The 17,359-nt window shown below is 37.0% G+C and overlaps 1 protein-coding gene across 1 annotated transcript; it reads left to right on the top strand.

Moving 5' to 3' along the window:
• Positions 1–1,270: 1,270 nt before the first annotated feature.
• On the top strand, positions 1,271–17,241 carry LOC103715388 (putative magnesium transporter MRS2-G). The gene is made up of 4 exons (XM_008802998.3): positions 1,271–1,826; positions 3,869–4,311; positions 10,275–10,562; positions 16,554–17,241. Exons 1-4 carry the CDS (start codon positions 1,472–1,474, stop codon positions 16,836–16,838), a joined length of 1,371 nt encoding a protein of 456 aa, XP_008801220.2. The 5' UTR covers positions 1,271–1,471; the 3' UTR covers positions 16,839–17,241.
• Positions 17,242–17,359: the final 118 nt, after the last annotated feature.

Below are 17,359 nucleotides of genomic sequence, written 5' to 3'. Positions count from 1 at the left end.
GGGGCCACGATTCCTATTCCTGTGAGAGTGGACCTTAATTGAAGCCTTTGAATAAAGTAGTCCGCGTGGGGTCGAACCGGGTCCACAACTCGCTTAGTTGACATCCCTCCACCTTGGGGCATGGATTTCTCCTACCTGATTTGAGCTTACGTAACTCTGTTAAATTCTGATAGAATTAAATTATATATATGCATCAAGAATAAGATTTCCAATCTTCTAGTTATTGTTGCTGTTGGCCCTTTTTTTAATTTTTTTTCTTTTTAAGGGAGAGGGTTAATCCCCACTCAACCATTCAGATTCAGAATCAGGTTATTCAATTCCACGGCCCAACAACCTTACCAATTTGGTCTGCCGGCGCCCATAATCTTCCAATTAATTTGCTGGCTCAATTACGTAGACCAATTGGTCCGTACATTGACATGTATAAAGTTTATTAGTGTATAATAGGATATATATTATCAACATATCAGCAATCAATTCACTAACAGATTACGTCCCGTTAAATTGTCATCTTTCTTTTAAGTCAAACTTATTATTTTTATGATATTTATGTAAGATTTTTTTTACATGAATATCTTTTTAAATTCCAATTTTACATAAATATCTTCCTAAAACTGGTATTTACATGTATACTCTCGTAAAACACTTATTTTGTTATTCTACCTATTTTTTATCCTTTTTTTTTTGCATATGAACCATACTATCTAATGCCATTAAAAAATTAATAATTTCAAATTAAATTAACTAAAATATTAGTAGATGTGTAAAAATTTTTTTATAATACGATCGCGATGGAGGGCAAGAAAGTAATTTTAAAATTTTATTTTATTTTTAATTAAAATAAATATTGTTTTTATTAATAGTGTTAGAAGAATTAGAAGTACATGTACAAAAATAATATTTTATAAGGATATAAAAATAAATATAAAGTTTAAAAAGTATTCAGATAAATAATATTATGCGAAGATAATACTCATAAACTTGAGTCGGAGACTTTTAATCTCAAGTAACTACAAACAGAATCCAGCTCCTCTCCGAATCGTAAACCTAAACTAACAGCCCTCCTTGTCACGAACCTGGACAGTAACTGTCGGGGCTTTAATAATAATATTTGAATTTTTTCTATGCATAATAATACTTGAGTTGTACCGGAACTAATAATATTTGAGTAAACGGCCAGGATTTTTGATCCAGGAATCAGATGCCCCAGAGATGCCCGGGAATACATTATACTCTGAAACCGCGTAATATTTAATCTGGGATTCCTGGTAAAGGCCGGCGTGCGAGAGCCGTCCATAAGCACAAACTGAAGGGAGGAGAAAAGAAAAGAGCAGAGAGAGAGAGAGAGAGAGAGAGAGAGATTCTCTAGGTTTTTTCCTTCTCCTCCTCCGCCGTCCTCTTCCTCGCCGGAGAAGCCAGGCCAAACCCTAAGGTGAGAGAGGGATTTCGATGGTGGCGGGAGGAGCCGACAATGGGGAAGCGATCCGGGAAGAAGCCCTTGTCCTTCCTCTCCAGGCGGATCCGATCGGCCAAGCGGCTCGAGCTCCAGCGGATGCCGCCGTCCCCGAACCCCGCCGCCGCTAACGTGCTCCAGAACAACGCCGGGAGTTTGGCCGCGGAGGCGGCGCCGCCGGCCGCCGCCGCCCCGCATGGGGCCAAGGGGGCGAAGAAGAAGACCGGGGCCAGGCTGTGGATGAGGTTCGATCGGGACGGGCAGTCGGAGATCCTGGAGTGCGACAAGAACGCTATCATCAAGCGCGCTGCCATCCCCGCCCGTGACCTCAGGATCCTTGGCCCCGTCTTCTCCCACTCCTCCAACATCCTCGGTGAGCCCCTTCCCCGCGATTTCTTTGTTGTTCTTTGATTGCTGGATCTCCTAATGCTTTTTGTCCCTGGAGTTTGGGCTGGTCTTGTGGAGAAGTGCACATGGGGGAGGTTATATTGTTATGTTTTAGTTTCTGCAAGGTCTTCTCATATGTGGTATAAAAAAAAAGTTTGCATTTTTAATGAACTTGAGCCGCCATAAATAATCTTCTGTTCTTCAAGTTTGGCAAGAAAGACAGCTATATGGGTTTCCAAGATTTGGAACTTTGTTTCGGACACCTTAAACATGATGCTTAGGAGTAAATCCTGAATTACATATCAAAGACTCGTGATATTCTCTCTTTTTGATTGCACATGGTTCCCTTTTTTCGGTGGCAAGTTCAGGAGATAATGATTTATTTGTAGGATAATGCTGTTGCCTGTTAGTGAACTATGAACATACTTATCTCATAGTTATTTTGTCTGGCTTCATGAATTATCCTTTCATCTTGCATTGTTGCTCTCTGCAGTCTTTCCCTTCTCACGCATGTAAGATTTTGTTGCTTTCTGCCGTCTTTCCCTGGTCACACATGCAAGGTCTCCTTCTCTTGGCAAGGGCTTCCATCGTCATTGTTGTACATGAACATCCCTTTCTCAGTCTATTCAATATGAGTTTATACTTTATCATCAATTTGTCATGTTAATCAAGGTTTTGTCTCATGCAATGTTTCAACACCTCTTCTTAGTTTCATCATGGATCCATCTTAACGTCTGCATCTATATATTGTTCATTTTAAGCATGCATAGCAGCTTAGGAGCCCACTTTTCAACGTGCAACTTTGTTCACATTATAAGGTTGTTTCAAGAATAATGCTTCTTAAAAATTTAAACATTGCTAATGTAGATTGTTTGGGAAATATCTTGGTTCCATTCATGGAGAAGGTCTCCATGTTATTCTGCATCAGGGTTTCAAGATTTGGGTCCTCTGCTTTATTAAATTTGAGAGGTTGAGGCTTTGAATTCTTTTTATAATTTGATATTATGGCTAATCGCAATCCTTTTGGTGTCTCATTAGTTCTTTGAAACCATGGCAAGTTTAAACAACCACTATGCCTCTTAGGAGATGCGGCTTATTCATGAGCTGGATCCAAGTGATTTGGGGATCCATTGTCATTGAGAATAAAGATGGCAAATACACTTGGATTGGAGTGGAAGTATGGTTGCTAGAATGTTTATTAGAATGCCATAATGAATTGTCCCTATGCATAAATGTTGCTTCATGAGCTTCCCATAGGATGAACCATCTCTTTCAATATCTGCAATATTATGTTGTTAATGTGTGGCGTGTGCGAATATAATACATATCTTCTACAATTTTTATCATGAATTTTGTAACTTGCTAATGTGCAAATATTGTTTTCTTGTGCTAGTTAATGTGAAAATTTACTTGAAACAAAGCAGTGCGGATACTAAACAACATCTAACAAACTTCTGTAGTATAGTTTAACAATGCAATGCATATGTTTATTTGTTCAATACAGTTTACACACCAGTACAAAACAATTATTATTATTTTTTTTTTAAAATTAAACATAAATTGAATAAAGTTGCTCACTAGCGTATATCACCATGCATGTTGTGAATCCATTTATGAAGTTTTTTATCTTTATGTGCCTATGCATGCCACCATATACCAAAATATCTTTATGTACCTATCCTCATGTGCAAAAGAGTAGGCAAAAAGTAACGTCAGATATTATCAAGTTTAGTTAGAAAAATCACATCTGCTGTTGATGAAAATAGTCAGTGCAAGTAGAGACATGACATTGAAAAAATATAAGAGTTTTTTTTGGTATCATACATTAGATTATTTATTAAGTTTTTTTTCTGAATCTTAACCATGGTCATTCATGATTCTTACTTGGATTACTTTCATACTGCGATATTTGGACCCTCCTGGAACTTATTGTTAAATGTAGCATATAGTTTTGCTTCCTACTGTTATAAGTTAACTGAATTGCTTTTGTTAAATTATTCACCTTTGGTGCTTTGGGTTACATTCCAGCCAGGGAAAAAGCAATGGTTGTCAACCTAGAATTTATTAAGGCCATTGTTACTGCTGAAGAAGTCCTGCTACTGGATCCTCTGTCTCAGGAAGTTCTTCCTTTTGTGGATCAATTAAGGCGACAACTCCCTCTTAAGAGTCCATTTCGAATTCATGAGCCTGACCATACAGACAAACAAACTAAAGAAATGTGTTCAGTTGATGGACAATGGCTGCATGTTAATGAAGCATCTGAAGGTGAATGTGAGCTTCCATTTGAGTTTCAGGTATTGGAGATTGCGCTAGAAGTAGTCTGTTCATATTTGGACTCTAATGTTGCTGATCTTGAGAGAGTTGCTTATCCTGTGCTGGACGAACTAGCCATGAACGTTAGCACCAAGAATCTAGAGCGTGTACGAAGTTTAAAAAGCAATCTTACTCGTTTGCTTGCACGTGTTCAAAAGGTATCCGATCTTGTGCCTAAGCTCTTAAGATATGTTCTCTATATAATCTTTGTCTATTGGTGTTGAAGAATTTGTAAGTTGATGACATTTCTATTGTTTTACCACTTGCTTCCTTTTATTCTCATCTTCTTGGAGAAAGGCATATCCAAGGTTTGCCATTTTGGTATCGGATTCCGTACTAGTACCATTCTATTACAGTGTCTGTATGCGGTACGATATGAGACGATGAGACATACCAAGTGTTGGTACGGTACGAGATTGCGTATCGATTCGGTACCAATATGGTACAGTACATTTGGTACAGTATGGTGCCGGCCGATATGACGAATCTTGGGCATATAATTCATTAATATAAAGAAAAGATTGAAGTATCAGGATATAGAATTGATATGTACTGCCCATATGGCTTGTATCTACCCTGTACTGACCCGTAACACTACGAGGCATTGTTCGTGCCAACTGAACTGTGTGTCGGTATGGGGCTGTACCATAGTATGGAACATTGTGATTAATGATTGATATTGATTTGCACCAGGGTAGCATTAATTTTTAATGTTGTTTTTCTCAAAATATCTGAAATATTATTTGTGAAATTGCCTATCAGTTATTCCGTTTCTTTCTTTAGTCATGAAGTCCATTAATTTGATGTGTTCTCCGTCATGCATTTTGAACTTTTTGAGCACTCTTAGAAACTATGCAAGGTGAAATTCAAATTATCAGTTCACTTAACCTGACCACTTCATGCTCATCTAGTACTTACATTTTAGTGTAGTGATTTACATATTGTTTAATATACTGAGTATTGTTTCCTGGAAACTCCAAATTTTGGATTTTTAATGTGTCGGACAATTGGGACACTTTATGAGACTCTTTGAGATTTCATACAAGAAGTTATAATGTATCATCATTATGTGTCTGCTTTCGGCACTTCTATATGAAAGTTTTTAATTCTAACATACAATTTAGAAACCCTTTTATTAAAGGTTATGAACTTAAGGAGCATGGATCTAGCTTATTATTTGTTATATATGGGGCTGAAAATGGGTCTAGTAAAATTCAACCTTATCTATTTTCATATTTGATTATGATCAGATTGGGATAGAAATTCTGGTACCTGATCAGATATATAAAATCAGATATCGACTTATATGTCTTGTTTTTTACGAACTAGTGACCTTTCACTTAGATTACAAGTGCTCTACCACTAAGCTACATGCATATTTGTTTTATATAAGTAGTTTATTTTTCTTATTTATATCTATTCAAGTCACTAAATAATAATCTGATGTATGTTATGATATTTCATATTTTAATCATTATTTTTTGTAAAAAATACTTTTTGATAAAAATAAATATAATATACTTTATTTTATTCTTTATGATATTTTCAGAATTGTATTGTCAAAATTATTTATAAATATTAATAACTTCTATGTATTCTTACATTTGTATATAGTTTTTCTTATTCTCTCTTAAAATAGTTAATTAATGATTCTTTTTTATTTATGCTGTAATGAAAGGATAACGATGGTATTTGATGAAAAAAATTATTAATATTTTTATATTTTATTTTTATTTTAAATAATTTTTGATTTTTAATATTTTAATACAAATTAGATCGGAATAGTGACCTGGACCCTTGACCAAGTTGGTCTTCGTGTTGGTTTAGTAACTACGCCTTAGATATTTAGTTACCTGTGTATCATGTGCGATCTACATGGTGAATTTTCTTTTCCATCCTTTGTAATTATATAATTAATGTTAGTTTTTACCATTGAATTTTGCTAAATTCAATTTATATGCACATAGTATCTGACACATATTCATGTTTGGACAAAAAAATATAGATATAGCTAACATACTTGCATCTGTATCCGTTCAGAACAAATATGGATATACTTAATATATTCGTATCTCTTTAGAAAAAATAACAACTCAACTCAATTCAACAAGCCTTAGTGCCAAACTACTTATGGTCAGTTAGATGAATCCTTTTCTTTCATTCCATTCTATTTAAGGCCAAACTTTCTAAAAGATGTAGCAATATTAGGTCCTTCCGTACTAGTTCATCCTATATGATTTTTGGTCTATCTTTTACATCTATCTAATTATTCCTTCGGACCGGTGCATCCCTCGATCTTGTTGTACATGTTTAGATCATTCATTTAGAACAAATATGGATACTAATTTTGGTATCCGTTTAATATTTGTATCCATATTTATGTTTGTTGAAAAATATGGATAGAAATATTAATATACCAATATTCAATCCATTTTCAGGCCTAATTATATACATATATCAGTAGATACTGTGTGTTCATCATATATAAGATAAGATGTGTCCACATGTATGACTGCTAATAAATTCCTGTGTCGGATTACTCTGGATGCTTGGACACTTGAATACTTAGCACCCATGTTGTGTGTCCAACATTGATACCAAGAGCTTATTGTCCAATTGAGATGATATGGAATATGTATCATTTGAATATGAAAATGTAGAAGAATGAATAGATCATATGTACACACATACATTGTTGTTGGATAGATACAGCAAAAGGTGGAAGACTAGTTCATCGTGGTTTCAAGGATCATTCACAGATGTGAGTGGCATGTTTTGTTGCCAGATACTGGAGTGATGGGAATTGCTTGAAATGTTATCTCAACAGTTGAATTATCAATCATATTGAGGAGGGAGGTCTGTTGTTTGGTGGAAAAAGATAATAACAATTTGATGAAGTTAGCATGTATACCTTAGAAACAAGGAGGGAAAAAAATGGGTGTAGATTTATTTGACACACGCCCTCCATAAGTAGTTTATGCAATATGTTAGCCAGATCACTAGTGTCATTTTGGCCACAATTTGTGTCTATTGCTTGAGTGATGCTAAATTCCTTTATTGCTTAAGTAGCAGTATTTTCTTTTAGTAACTAAATATGGAAGTTGGCACTTGTGGAATGTGGAAAGGGGATTGTCCTGATGGAGGCCTTTAGGAAAAATCACCGTATTAGGGCTTGTTTGGATAGGCATTGATCACACAAGAAAGTAGAGGATCTGGATCAACAGCATGTGTTGGATCGGATCAAGTGCTTGGATGCCTGAATTGGAGGTCCAGCCTTGTTGGATCCACCTGGTCATGTCAAACAGAAAAAAGAGGTTGCAGCCTGTTTTTTTTTTTTGTTTGATGCTTTTGAGTGCTGGGTGCGAGGGCTTGAGGGAGAGAAAACATAAAAAATAGGAGGTGAGAGGAAATTAGGGCATGTTCTCTTCTGCCTTGTTGCTGGCCTTCAGGACTCCTAAGCTTGCTAGCATTTCTCCAGTAGCTGGTTTCACCACCTAGTTTAGCCACCACCTCTCTCTCCATGGTCTCAGCGGCCGCTTGAGACCTGTCACAACAACTTCTGCTTTCTTTCATCAGAGCTGCACCACCACTGTTTGTCTGCCTATCTCTTGCTCTCTCTCGTTTCGGCGGCTATTGGAGATCCATCATGGTAATTGCAACCTTCCTTCACTGGAGCCCCACAACCATTGTCTCTCTCTAGCTCTCTCTTGCATGCACCTCTGTGTCCACCAAAGCCTCATCGTGATGCACCCATTGCTGGAGCTCCATCACCACTACCCTCTGCTTCACTGCCGGAGCCCCACCACCATTGCCACCTCTCAGAAACAGTGGAAGAAAAGGATAATCTGGATCTGAGTTTTGATTTGAGGAAAATGCTTAATTTAGTAAAGAAAGTAAGAAGATATACAATCTCAAATTTATATAACATACATCTTATATGATCTATTGATATTAACTGGCTAGGTAAATTTTTTCTTCAGTATCCAAACACTTGTTGGGATTGCTAAACTCAAAGAATCCTCACTCATAGGATGTCAAGCATCATTTCATGTGGCAACATTTTGGGTAAGTATCCAAAATAACCAAACAGGTCCTTAGAAGCATTTTGGCAAGGATGCTTGTTCAGTTGCAGGCCTTATGACTTCCATGGTCAAGTGACATGTGAAAGGATTGTGATTATCTTTAAAGAAAGGAAAAATGCAGAAAACATATACTCTTAGTGAAAATGGTCAAGCAGCAAGTGATACTTGTTTTTATTTCCAATGGGAGGAAAAATGACCTATCAAAATTTTAAATCTCAGGAGTGGATGTGGGAGTGGGTTCAGGTTTGGGTGCATGGAGGCTAATATTTTAACATTATCTAAAGTAAGGGAGTGGATGTGGGTTTGAGTTTTTGTGATGTTTCCAAAATGGGTAAGTCACCCTACATAGAAATTTCTTGCTACTAAAATCTTGCATCCTTCATCTTTTTTCATGTCTCAATAGAGAGAGAATGGCACACGGGGAATTTGTGTAGGTAACCTAATGGGTAAAAGCAACCAAAATTGATGGACAATCAATTAATAAAACTCTGTAAATCATGGTATGCCGTACCGGCCCGAATTAGGCGGTATGGAATATTCCGTACCGGTACCTGGTACGGGTGGCATACCGAGTATCGGTACGCCAAAAAAAATTTCATACCGTACCGACAATGTGCTAGTGTGGCACTGGTACGGGGTCTAGTACCGAGACGACGAATCTTTCTCCAAATAATTTATAATTGCTTCAAAGTCTCAGCTTCCTTATCTCCCTGACGACATTGTGGGTTCATTCAGAAAATTATGGTATCCTGAAACCATAAATGTAGTCACACGATTAACTGCATCTTGGAATTTATTGGATATTATTTTGGCATTCAATGGTAAAACTGTTCAAAAGAACTTTTGCATATACTCATATAGCCTCATCTGTCATCTTCTTTTCCTTGCTGGATAATGGAAACTGGCATACTGGGAATTAGGCTGGATTCAGAAATTTTATCCTATTACAAATTATAATTGTGATATTTTTTGTTTGGCTTTCTTGATGATGCCGTTGTTATAGGACTAGTTTGCTGACTGATTTTTACATTTTCCCATAGCTAGAAGAGCATGGTGGTTTCAAATAACTAGCTGCTTTACTTATTTTATTCAGATAATTTAGACTACACTGCTGCATGTTTTGGAAAGTTTCTGTACTCTTATATTGGAAAACTTGGTTACCATCCTGACTACCTTTCATGAGACATGTTTGTTCATACATATAGTAATGAGATTTTGGAAAGGATTGGAGGGACATGATCTGTAATGGCCAATATCGGACTATAAACTGTAGGGAAGTTTCTCCGATCGGAGTTGTGTCGGAGAAACTTTCACTTTGAACAACTCCTCCCGAGGGGGACGAGGCCGGAGGCCGAAGGGGGGTATAATACCATAACATTGAATCTATAGATTGAGGAGATTTTGAAAAAAAGGGGGAGGTACCCCCACAAAAAAACCCTCAATTTATTAATCACAAACGAGCTTTAAGATAGGTTCTTAAGTCAACAAAGCCCTTTTTTCTTAGGATTTCATCATTGTTTAAGCACCTCTGTTAAACTAGAATGGAAATAGGCAGGATTTTAAAGGATCTATCTCAATGGCTTTCTGAATTGAACAGGATTCATCATCAATAATTAGGCATAAGCATCATGAGCTTGAAGGAGGCTTGCTGCTCTGAAGTGTTCCATCAGATCTATGTTTTTGACATCAGAAGATGCATCTGCTCTGCAGATTGAGCTAAATATCTAATCAATCCTTACTTTATCCTGGTCCTCAAGAAATGCTGCATATCACAAAATGAAGAATTTGCACATGTGACGTGTTACTTCTTATAGATTGTACACTTGAATGTACTGGTATAAGATTTTTTTTTAATCACATCATCTTTTGTGCGTTGTAATCTTTCTCTGAATTTTTATAGATCTTTGCAAATCTATTTGATTTACTGTGATCTTATTGGATCCACTGGTATTAGAACTTATCTAGTGTTTTGGTCAGTGCTTGTAATGTATGCTGTAATTGTTTTCACAAGAGTAAGTGGTACTCTTCTCTTTTACCAGGTTAGGGATGAAATCGAACATCTTTTAGATGACAATGAAGATATGGCACATTTGTATTTAACAAGAAAGCAGATCCAGAATCAACAATGTGAAGCTTTGATGGCTTCTGCAGCTTCAAATAGTATTGTTGCTGCAGGACCAAACCTTGCAAGACTCAGCTCCAATATCCTTGGGAATGCAAGCATGGTTACCAGTATTTATTCAGATGATAATAATGTTGAGGATTTAGAGATGCTGCTTGAGGCTTATTTCATGCAACTGGATGGCACCCGTAATAAAATCTTGTCGGTTAGTATATACATGTTTCTTTTTGGTGATAGAATACATTGCTATCTTTACAAAATGCATGATATTATTATTTTTGTCATTCATTTTGAAACATGTAGAACAATTTTGAATATTTACTTTATTTGTCGTAGAAAAGTAGTATCTATTATGAAAACAGGTAGCATAGTAGCCTGTTATTCCATCTTAAGTATGACAGCATATTCCAGTTTCTTATGGTCCAGTTGATTTATTCTTTTATTATCTTTATGAATCTGCACATGATCTATATCGACATGTGTACAGTCTGTATAAAGAAGAACAAGCATCCTAGTGTGATAGGTTGCTCATTATTTTTTCAGTTATTTATATTTTGGTAGTATTGTAGATAGTCTATATGCTTTGACATCCTGATGAAAGAATGCATTCACACCAATTGTTACTTCCCAAGCTTTATATATCAGAGCTTCAAATTGTTATCCTCATCCACTGTTGAATCTTCAGAGATCTTGCAGTGGAAGACCATATTATCTTTGTAAGATTCTTGACATTAGATTGTATCACAATCAGAGGATCCTTTTCTAGTGAAGCAAGCAATGACTGCCAAGCTATCACCAGATCTGGTGAACCTACCATTGAAAACACTAAAAAAGCTCCTCACTTCCAAAATTTGTCTCTTTGTTGTCTCATATCGAGGTTTTGGGTTTGTGTGATTATCCAGAAGCTGATGGAATTTTGCAATTTTGACCTATTCTACATTTATTTGTAACACCTTTCAGCCTTTTTCATTTCGCTGCTAAACACCTATTGTCACCTCTAAATGATTCATATGAACCTTCACTTTCACTATTTTGGCTTGTAATATGTTTGTGACACCTTATGGGAGCAACATGCATATGTGTGTTCCAACTGCCATTTATTTGGTTGAATTTGACATGAATTAAGTCTAACAAATATCAATCTCCATTTACTTTCAGCTAGTTGGAAAAGCCTCATGATGTTTTCTCTTCATTTCTCCCTTTTTTATTTCAGAGTAGTAATGTTGTATTTGTTCCACTTTTGTCATTTCCTGCCATTTTTTTTGCTTTTGTCATAATTGAATTGTTAATATTATTCATGAATAGCTAAATCTATAGTAAACATGAGTTCCTCTAGTCTCATTCCTTTTACACCCTACATCGTTCTCATTTAATGTCCATAGCATGGTCTGCCGTACCATCAGGTACGAAGCGTACCATACTGTACCGTACCGGATGAAAATCGGTACGAAACTTAGCTTCAAATCGGTACAAGCTTTGTACCGTCCTGTGTCGAGGCGTACTATCCCGTATTGAGGCGTACTACCCGCATCGAGGCGTACTACCTCGTATCAAGGCGTACCGACCTGTACCGAGGTGTACCGATATAAAAATTAAAAAAAATGGATAGAGAGCTATTTCGGTGTAGAAGTATACCGTACTGAACCGAACTGAATCAATAAAGTACCGAGATTGTGGACCTTGCTTCGTAGCCTTCATTAGATCTTATTTGATCTATCATTGCGGCCTCTAAAGCCCTCTCCTGTCAGTAATAGCTACTATCTATTGCTATACTAGTCTTTTTACTTCTAGCAACTTCACTAGCCTATTTGTTTTACTGCAAGTGAACTTTGTTAACCAGCATATCCTATTTCCAGCATCCCTTGTTAGCCTTTTAATTTGTAGTTCCTACTGCCATTGTCATGTCTGGTGGATCTGTTCGCTGTCAGCATCTAGTCTAGGCTCCTTTCCTTGGCCAGACCTCGTGACATATAGATTTAAATGAGTCAAACATGATCGACCTAGCCTTGCCTCGAGCTTGGCTCGAGTCATGTTCTATTCATAGGAATAAAGTAGAGGTTACCTTTGGGAGAGACAGCCAAGAGGTTGATGGCTTTAGTCTTGAAAACCGGTATAGTTCTAAACAATTAACTATGTAGGGTTCAAAACTCTCTTTCCTGCCTTTTATTTATTGAATTCAACTTTTTCTTTGCTCATTTGGTGTTACTTGGTTTATTTCATAAAAAGTTATGGCTTGGCTATCCTACTTTCCTTACTTGAACTCAGCATGAGCTCAACTCAGAGCTCGGTTTATAGAAACATGAGCTACCTCAGGCTCAACTAGGTTGGCTCACCATGTTTGAGGGAGGAGGAGAGAGTAAGGAGCTAAGGGGAGATGGCATGGACATTTATATCATGGGGTAAGGGCTGGCATGAAGGATTCTTTGATGATAGTGTGGGATATTATGTTTGAAGTGTACGAGGCTATGAGCTTAAGTGCGATGACAGTTTGGTGTCTTGCTAAATCAATAAGACATCGAGAATTGAGAATAACTACTGGTGCAATGGGAAGGCAACAATGAAGGTTGCTATGATGGTTGATGACTAAAGATATGGTCGGGTCAAGATTGAAAATCATGGCTAGGGGTGGCAAATATGACCCTGACCCATTCAATCAATCAGATCTAACTTGGACCTGTCTGACTTTTTTCGTGGTTGCTTAAGCCATCCAATTGGTCAGATTGGGTTTAGGTTGAAGGTCCTCAAACTATTGGTTCAAAGATCCCTAATTATAAAAATTAAATATCATATAAGATATTTGAAATTTGATATGATTTGAGTGATCCAGTGGCTTTAGGTTTGATTTACTAAATTACTAAAACCTAAGTCCTAAGCCGCCTCCAATCCTTTCTCTAAATGGGTGCTGGCTGCTGGCCCCTCCTTTTGCACGGGCCTATCCTGTTTGGGTGCTTTGAAACCCTTAGGATCCCATTTTGTTGATTGTGCATCCTCAAGCATAGTTACTCTTCTAGTTTACTGTCCTCTTTTTATGTTAGAATAACTATAGTTCTATCCATGATTGCAGAATATCTTTCACCATAACTTTTTAGGGCATGGTGTTGTATGTGTTTATGTATGCCGATGATTAAACTAGCACCTCTTGTGTGTTGACATGCTCATGGGTGCAAGTCCTGTAACTTCATATATCCACTACATGCCTTCACACGAGAATGCATATATTCTATCACCTGCTCATTTTCAAGTAATGTTGGATATTTTTTCAACTGGAAGGAAGCAAATTCTAAAACAATATCCTTGTTAATTCATGCTCTATTATTGGTAAATTAGATGCAGATGTAAACAAAATGATTTTCTGCGAACACAAACATTAGTATTGTTTTCGGCGTCTGCTTTAAATGTACAACTCAATAAAAATCAATCTTAGCTTTATAGTTGAGAAGAAACTCTGAAGTCATTGACAGATAAAATATTCTGCAACAAGGGGCGACATCCTGGGTGAGTGATTTGAACAGGTTACAGCCATAAAATAAGGTGTTCATACATGGGCTATACAACTATTTATGGTCAACATTTCACTCTCGTGTTTTCTTGGTATACTAGAAGCATGAGGAAGGATGAGTCCTTATGAAGTGTTTTAAGATTCTAGGTGATTGGATGTCTGGTTGTAGTAGCAAGCAATTGTGAGATTCTAGTGGACTGAATGTCTAATTGTAGTATCTATCAATCGTGATGCCCATCTTCTTGTGGAAATTTGGATTTTGGCAGTGTGAGCATCAGTTTTCATAATGTAAAGGTGTGGAACAGCAATGGGTTACCCAGATTAGAGGAGATGCCACATGCCTCCATTGTAGTGTGGGCCATTATTCAGTGATTGGCCTCATTGTTGGTTTGATGAAATATCTATTGTGAGGTAAGAGTGTCCTGAGAAGATTGATTTGCTCTCATTTGGGAATGTTGAATATTGTTATCTCTCATTTGGGGATGTTGATTATTGTTACTATGCTATCAGCATTGGTGGCATGCAGCTTATTTCGAGAGAAATTGTATAATGGTTTCATAATGGCATCGTAGAATGTTTCTATTGGGTGAGATAATGAATAAAGAAGGGTGTTGACAGTCTGGCCCATCAATAGGACATGTCATGCACAACAGCAGTAGATGGTTAACAAGTCCATGCACCCCCATCAGCTGCCAGATACTCGAAATCAGACAATTCTGAGACTGGCCATTAACTCAAGATTCTCAGAATAGATTACAAGACAGCAATGTCTTTTATTATCATCATAAAGAATGAAGGTGTCATTGGCAAACCAAGGTGTTGAATTTTTATTGCCTGCCTAAAGTTCCTCATCTAGATTAAGGCAAGAAACATTTCGTAACATTTTGCTCTGAAGTTTTTTAATAAGATCCTTTTCTCATGTCTTTTCTTTATCAAGGGTCATCTTTGGAAGGAGGTCTGATTTTGTCCCATTATAATGTGAATGAAAATGTTTAAAGCAGTTTGTTAGATTGGCTATCATGCACCAGATCTGATGTTTGGCATTTGGCCATCTTTTAAGAACATGTCTATGTTTTCCATTGTAGAAGCTGAAAAACGAAGAAGAGAGTGCTTAGGGAAGCATTCCTGCTTGCCACTTAGTTTATGCAGTGCAAGACTTAAGATTAAAAGGAAGCAGGTTTCCTGAAGAGATTGGGCATTGAGGTGGAGATCATACAAAGAACTGATAAGTAGGACATGCAGTGCGAAGCTCCTGAATATAATAATACAAACCTGAGCAAGGATGGTTCTTGTTGAGGGAGATGCCCTATGTTCTTTCTTCATTACTGGCATGAAGGAAGCAGACAATGTAGTTATGAAGGGAATACTGGTGATGTTTGAGGGATAAAGGTGATTGCTAGTGATAGATGCTAACTCCATAAGCCGATAGTGAAATGGAATTCCTAGGCCATTTATAGAGCGCATATGAAAGGTAAGAAATCATTTTAGGTTCTTTTTATTTCAACGATAAGGTGATCAGTGGACAAAGTGGCAGAATGTCTAGCTGACCAAGGGAGCATAGATATCCTAGTTCTAATAATGGTTTATCCCATAAAATGAGCTCCTTGTTAGGATTTCATATGCAATCTTTATGTTATGAGTAAATATTAAGCCTTTAAATTATGAACAAAGAAAAAGGGCCATCTCTTGTTCATAATCTGAAAGAAAACCTTTCAGAACCATCTTATGAGCATCCATTTGTCATAGGAAATGAATTTGCTTGTTTGCTATACGTAATTCATAAGAAAATTCTCTGATTGACCTAACAAGGGGACTTGGGTTAAAAGCAAGCCTTTTTGTCAGTCAAGCAATCGCAAGGACAGTCTCAAAAGAATTGACATAGAATTTGCTTTAAAAAAGAAGTTGCTATTCTTTAGTGATTCTCTTTATCTGGTACATGTTTGCTAGTGATAATTTTATAGCCAGAGAAAAAGATGTGTTATTTGGTAATGGGCAGCAATATTTGACCTTGCAAGAGCTAAGTCAATGATTCTTTTTGCCTTGTGGTGGAGCATCTTCCATGTTGAAGCTATTTTTAGTTTTATCTGCCTGATCAAACCATCAATCTCAAATATGATAGTTCTAGCTGAATCTAGTCTTATTGCATTCCGCATTGCTAGCACCTGATTCAGGATGAAGCAACAGTTACCAGCAGGGAATAGTTGTACCAAACTCATCTCTACAAAACATTTGAAAAGTAGGTATCTAGCTTGATTATTTCTAGTGTTCATCTTAACTGTTGTTGCAATTCAGTGCCTATCTTTCTGCACCATTAGCCAAATGTTTGACCTATGCATTTAAACATGCTTCCTTGTTTCCTTGAATCCTTTGCCCTTGTTGGACCAATGGTGGTGTTTTGGGGCCTTGAGAGCAATAAAATGATGAAAAACTAATATATCCAGGTCCAATAACATGGGAAAACCCTTATTACTTGTGTCTTTTCGGATATTCATGCATGATTGTACATGCAATAATCCGTGTCATAGCAAGTGGACTGCTTATGGAGGGCTACCTACAGCTGATTATAGCTAGAAAATTATTGTTTGCTGGATAACTAGAGATCTTATGTTCTCTTGATGGCGAGTCTTTTTTCCTGATGACCTTACGTTATTGTAACCTTATGTTTATAATATATATATTTTTAAAAAAATTAAACAGGTGCGAGAATACATAGATGACACAGAGGACTATGTCAACATCCAACTCGACAACCAACGAAATGAACTCATCCAGCTCCAGCTGATATTGACCACTGCATCCTTTGTCATAGCTATCAACACACTAATAGCCGGGATATTTGCAATGAACATTCCATGTCAATTGTATGCTCCCAAGTACCAGCCCTTCTTTTTTCCCTTTGTTGGAGGGACATCGGCAGCCTGTTTCTTGATGTTCCTGCTAATGCTAGGCTATGCCAGATGGAAGAAGTTGCTTGGTCCTTGAATGAAGCTTGTTTCAAGCAACATGGCTGGTACTGCCAGAATAATCAAGGGCATTGAGAAGCAAATATGGTCAGCTACGACTTTCTCAGTCTGCTGCATGGTTAACATGAGAAGTCCTGGGTGGATCGAAGTGAATAAACGATGTTCTTCCGGACTTATTTTATTTTGTTCTTTTTAACGTCCATATACAAGAACGTGTTTTTTCTGCTATATTACCATCAGTTGAATCAGATTTTCTTTCTAGCTGTATTACCATTTAGTGGTTCATGTTATGTTTATATCTTTCTTAATTGTTAAGTAGGGGTACTTGCATATGTGAACCATGTCATGTACCTTGTGCTTTTCCGTGCGATATCAAGATCGTAGGGGCTGCTAATTGGAATATTAAACTTTTACTCGCATCATGTGTATTTTGTTTCTGTTTTTCATATTTGATGCTTTAGGCCTTTAGCATGGCACTTGTTCAAGGGACTGCTAGTTGGCTGTGGAAGCCATGATGGGTCAGGTCTTGTTTGTTTGAGG

This window comes from Phoenix dactylifera, unplaced genomic scaffold, assembly GCF_009389715.1.
Source record: "Phoenix dactylifera cultivar Barhee BC4 unplaced genomic scaffold, palm_55x_up_171113_PBpolish2nd_filt_p 000346F, whole genome shotgun sequence".
NCBI classification, from domain to species: Eukaryota; Viridiplantae; Streptophyta; class Magnoliopsida; order Arecales; family Arecaceae; genus Phoenix; species Phoenix dactylifera.
Note: the sequence above shows the minus strand (reverse complement) of the source record. Positions and strands in the feature narration are given on the sequence as shown.